Here is a 5,832-nt window from a genome sequence, read left to right on the forward strand (position 1 = left end):
CGCTTATAACTCATGCTAGGGCGAGAGTTTGGAATCTGACCAAGAGGTCGTTGGTCGCAAAAGCATGCTCACTTATAACTCGCGCTGGGGCGAGAGTCTAGAATCTGACTGAGAGGATGTTGGCCGCGAGAGCATGTTCGCTTATAACTCGCACTGAGGCGAGAGTCTAGAAAGCCGACTAGGAGGTCGTTGGTCGCGAGAGCATGCTCGCTTATAACTCGCACTGGGGCGAGAGTCTAGAAAGCCGACCAGGAGGTCGTTGGTCGTGAGAGCATGCTCGTCGCTTATAACTCGCATTGGGGCGAGAGTCTAGAAAGCCGACTGGGAGGTCGTTGGTCGCGAGAGCATGCTCTCTTATAATTCACACTAGGGCGAGAGTCTGGAGAGCCAACCGGGATGTCGTTGGTCATGAGAGCATTCTCTCTTATAACTCACACCAGGGTGAGAGTCTGGAGAGCCGACTGGAGGTCGTTGGTCATGAGAGCATGCTCTCTTATAACTCACACTGGGGAGAGAATCTGGAAAGCCAACTGGGAGGTCATTGGTCATGAGAGCATGCTCGCTTATAACTCGCACTGAGGTGAGAGTTTGGAAAGCTGACCGGGAGGTCGTTGGTCGTGAGAGCATGCTCTCTTATAACTTGTACCAGGGTGAGAGTCTGGAAAGTCGACTGGGAGGTCGTTGGCGATACTCCGGTCCGAGACCAGTTGTGATACTCTGGTCCGAGACCATTGGCGATAGCTCATCCCCGAACTGGAGAGATTGAGCCTTGAAGAGGACGTATCAATAGAGGTACTCTGATTCGAGACCGATAGTGATACTCTGGTGCGAGACTAGTGACGATAGCTTAACCTCGAACTAGGGAGGATAAGCCTTGAAGTCCATAGAAGTGGGGCATGTAGCAATATGAGGGGGCAGAGCCTTTATCATACCTTATCACGTAGTGGTGTCGACTGGCTGAGGATATGACTTGATCCCTCAACTCACAAATGCCTGTGAAGTCGGGGAGAAAAATAATGTTAATCCCTTGACTCGCAAATGTCTGCGGAGTCAGGGAGAGAATAATCTGAGCCCTGACCATCAAAAGGAGTGAAGCCCATAGCAATATAAGGGAGTAGAGCCCCTAGCAATAGAAGGGATCAGAGTGCCGTGGGTGGAGGGTATAGAGCCTATAGACGTAAGAGGATGCAAAACCTAATAGGTGGAGGGTGCAGAGCATATAGTAGTAATAGGATGCAAAGCCCCATGGATGGAGGGTATAGAGCCTGCAGCAGTAAAAGGATGCAGAGCCCCATGGTGAAGGGTACATAGCTTATAGCACACCTGATCAGGGATCTGGGCCCCTAGTCCCCGATTAGGGAGTAAGGTCCCTTGCCTATAATCAAAGAGCGAGGCCCCTAGATCCTGATCAGAAAGTTATACCACGAGTTTCTGATCGGGGAGTTGTGTTTTTAGTGTCTGATCGGGAGTTGTGCCCCTTGTGTCCGATCAAATATCTAGGGCCCTAGTTTTTTTTATCAATAGACTAGGATCTTACTCTCTTATCAAGGAGATATAGCAGATCCTGTAACTGTAAAAAGGGAGTAGAGCCTATAACGTACTTGATCAAGGATATGTGCCAACCGGCTGAGAATTTATCTCGATCCCTCGACTCTTGAATACCCGTGGAGTCAGGGAAAAAATATAATGGTAAAACTACCTTGTCGGTCAGTTGAAGCTCTAAGTCGATCCCTCGACTCTCGAATATTCGTAGAGCGAGGGGAGAAGGTAATATGTTCGTCAAGATCCTCCGGGACTGTGATAATGAAAGAGAACCTTCCGACGTCATCCATCTTCACATTCTAGAATAGGTGGAGAAGATTCCCATAGACGACGCCAAATTTGATCTTGTCCGGAATCTAAGTCAGACGAAAAATGATAATAATTGGATGGAAAGAAGAAAAATTATTAGTATAGAAGATATCCGATTCTTTAATGGGTATGAGAGTATGGGGATGGATATTTGATACCCGATGGATATGGGAATGAAGGATATGGAATCCGATCTGAATCCGACCCATTGTTATTCCTAGGAGAGCATCTTCATATTAGGTGTAGAGCATGATCCTCTATCTTCCTCGTATCAGTCAATCAAGGGGACTATATCTAACAACCGTTGGTTCCCTTGTCATTTACTAAGCACCACATGTTTTGAGGGAGGTATCTAGGGGACAAGACCTGATAATCCTATAACCACTTCTCCATTCATCTAACGACACGTGTTCTGGAGTATTTGTAGAGAAATAATTCTCAATGATGGGGTAGTTGCGCGACCTCTCTACCCATATGCCCTAGGCCACATAGAGTGTGGGCTTGATTTGAGAATGAGACATTATGGTAAGTGTTGAGTGACCTTGAGAGTAGACGAAGTCGGTAATGAGGCCAAGATAAGATGCCAAAATATGAGATTGAGCCAGGGGCAGATCTAGAGATAAATTTTATCGAGGGCTAACAGAATATCTTTTGTAACATAATAAATATATTTAATAACAAAAAGTTCAATTTGACATCATAAAAAGATAAAATACTAAATCAATAAATTGCAATTAGACTATTGCTTATTAAGGTATTGGTTAACACTTGGTGACATATTAGGTGGTCGTTGGATAAGAAAGAGGAGGCAACTACATCCTGCGGCTTTTCATCTTTTGAAAACGCTGCAATATTTGCTCATTTTCAATTGTTGAAAAGATATATTTCTCGATTATACGACTAGACTGTCATTCATCCACTCGTCTCCCATTCTGTTACGTAAATCAGTCTTTATCATCTTCATCGCAGAAAATACTATTTCAACAGAAGCGGTCGCAACTGGTAAAACTAATGTCATCTCAATTAGATGATAAACCAATGGATAAGCTTGATTTTTTAGAGTTTCAACAATTTTCTGAGCAAAACTTCCCAAATCTTCAATTCCAAAAAAATTTGGATCCTGTTGTATATTATGAATGAAATTCTGAAGTTGTTATTCAATAACTATACAATCATTTGTTGAGAAGTCCTCAAGATATAAATCACAAAGTCGAACGAGTTTCTGAACATTGAATTCAAAAAAAAAAAATCCTTGGATGAAGACATGTTATACAACTAAGCAATTCTATGCCAACTTCTGAAAAACGAGTATTCATCTCTTATATAACTAAATCAACAACCTAACATTGTAATTTGCAAGAATAATAATTAATAAGTAAAAAAAATCTTATTGATGAATATAATAATAATAGATTTTCTTTTTTAGAAATAATACCTGATAGAAAATCTCCACACGATAATAATGCAAATTGGTGATGATTTACCTTCTACGTCTACTACGACCACCAATCAAACAATTGTCTTTCATCCCCGACACTGGGATCTCATTAAACTCTCAAAATGTGTTGACTTTATCTATAATTGCATGTCATCCTTCTTCCCTAAATATTTGAAATTGATCTTTCACACTCTCAATCAAACTTATGGCTTGGACAATATTTTGATCCTTTTGTTGTAACACAAGTGACAACTCATGTGTCATTCCCAATATCATCTTCATCAAGTACAACATGAAAACAAACTCATTATTCTCCATTTTCTGAATCAAACTTTTGGCAACCCCTCTACTATCAAAAGAACTAGAATCATCACAAATATTCTCCAACACTTGTATCACTGAAGGGCACATAGATAATAGACGACCCAATGTCAAGTAGTGTGATCCCAAACGAGTGTCTACTGGCCTTACTAAATTAGTTTCTTGATTTTTGCCACTGGCCGTACTAATGTCTCCACCCTCCAACATTGCAACAATCGTATCATGTTCAATTTGCCTAAGTTGATCTCTCCTTTTACATGATGCTCCCGTCGTATTGACAATCATAGTGACATAGTTAAAAAAATCACTCGCATTGAGATTACTCTTGGCAACAGCAACAATAACTAATTGTAATTGGTGAGAAAAACAATGAATATACCTTGCATATGGATTTTCTTGCAAAACGAGAGATTTCAACCCATTGAATTCACCCTGCATATTTGAAGCTCCATCATATCCTTGACCTCTCAGTCTAGATAATGATAATCCATGTTTCACAAATAAAGCATCGACAGCATCCTTCAAAGAATGAGAGCTAGTGTCAGATACATGTACAATTGCAAGGAATCGTTCAATCACCTGTCCTCTTTTGTTCACATATCTCAAAACAACTCCAATTTGCTCCTTCACTGAAATATCTCGAGATTCATCAATCATTAAGGAGAAAACATTGTTTCCAATATCTTCAATTATGGAAAGTGTGATCTCAGAGGCACAAGCACACATAAGGTCTTTTTGAATTGCTGGAGAAATCATTTGATTGTTTCCGAGAGCGTTTTGATTAACAACCTTTGAAACTTTCTCATTTTGTTGACTGTACATTGAAGCAATTCAAGAAAGTTTCCTCTATTTAAAGAATTACTTGACTCATCATGTCCACGGAAAGACAGTCCCTGCTTCAAAAGAAATCGCGTAACATCCAACATTGCTGTTAAACGAGTACAATAAAAAACCTCTATATCTCACCCATGTGCTCGTAATATATTTGAAACACTATATCTTTGATCTTCAAAAGATTCAAACTGTACTCTAGCATGATTGTGACAACTATCTACGACACCATTATGCAAATTAAATCTTTCTAAAGCATTTTTCCAATTAATGAATCTCGTTTTACAAAGGCATCCTCTTTATATCGACCTCCTTTATTTGATAGTTTAAAAAGATAACACCATAAGCAAAATGTCGCATCTTTTGATATGCTATATTCTAGACAAGTATATATTTTATACCAACTATCTTGGAAACTCCTTTCTTGATTACCAAAAGATCTTTTTGGATACATATGCCCAATTAGTTGGCAGGGCCCCCTAGTCAAGTACTCTCTTCGGACTTGATCTCGAATAGAAATATCAAACTCTTCAATTGATTTTCGTAATCCAGGATCACTAACAATATCATTTAAATCTAATTCCACATGAGATTGAATTTCCACAACTTCACTAGTATTAGGATCATTGGAAGAACCCTCACGAAAATATTTAGGTTTAAAAACCTCTCCATAATCTACATAAATAATTAATTAAAAATAAAGTCATCTATATGATGTGATTAAATTAATATTCACAAATCATAATTAATTTAAATCCTAAACCCCCTAATTTAAATTGAAATAAAAAAGTAAAAAAAGAAATAAGAATGGTAAAAAAAATTAACCTTAAATTATGTGAATGACTTGAGCAGTGGTGGCCTAGTGGCTAGGGGCTTCTCAATAAGACAATGACTCTACAAAATAAGTGAAAAAAATAACACAATTAGTTTACTATTTACCTCGAATAGCACTGTGCCACTGAATAATATTAATTTTCATATTTGGTAATGGTAGTTGGTAGTCAATAGAATAATTTAAAATAGAAGATATCGAGAGAACAAAGTCACACACAATCCAATCAATGAATCAACACAAGAAAAAAATAGCAGAGAAAAATACAAGAGAGGGAGGCGGCGAACCTAGTGGGTGGCAGCTGCAGTCGCCGGGTGGCGGACCGACAAGCCCAAGATTGTCTGGTTGGTGGTGGACTGGTGGGTGGTGGATCGGCAGACAGTGGAATCAACACTAGAAAAAAAAAAGTATAGAAAAAACAAGGAGGCGGCGAACCTAGTGGGCGGCTGCTGGCTTGTTGTAGTCATGGGCGGCGGACCGGCGGGCGGCAGACTGGTCGGCGGTGGATCGGCAGTCTGGTCGGCGACGTATCGACAGACAGCGGAATTAACACAAGAAA

General features: G+C 39.9%; 1 protein-coding gene across 1 annotated transcript; it reads right to left on the minus strand.

Moving 5' to 3' along the window:
- Positions 1–2,743: 2,743 nt before the first annotated feature.
- LOC122038038 lies at positions 2,744–4,432 on the minus strand. The gene is made up of 3 exons (XM_042597589.1): positions 3,990–4,432; positions 3,022–3,073; positions 2,744–2,971 (listed from the first exon to the last, which is right to left on the minus strand). Exons 1-3 carry the CDS (start codon positions 4,430–4,432, stop codon positions 2,744–2,746), a joined length of 723 nt encoding a protein of 240 aa, XP_042453523.1.
- Between the last annotated feature and the right edge of the window lie 1,400 nt (positions 4,433–5,832).

Source organism: Zingiber officinale, chromosome 1B (genome assembly GCF_018446385.1).
Source record: "Zingiber officinale cultivar Zhangliang chromosome 1B, Zo_v1.1, whole genome shotgun sequence".
Lineage (NCBI taxonomy): Eukaryota > Viridiplantae > Streptophyta > Magnoliopsida > Zingiberales > Zingiberaceae > Zingiber > Zingiber officinale.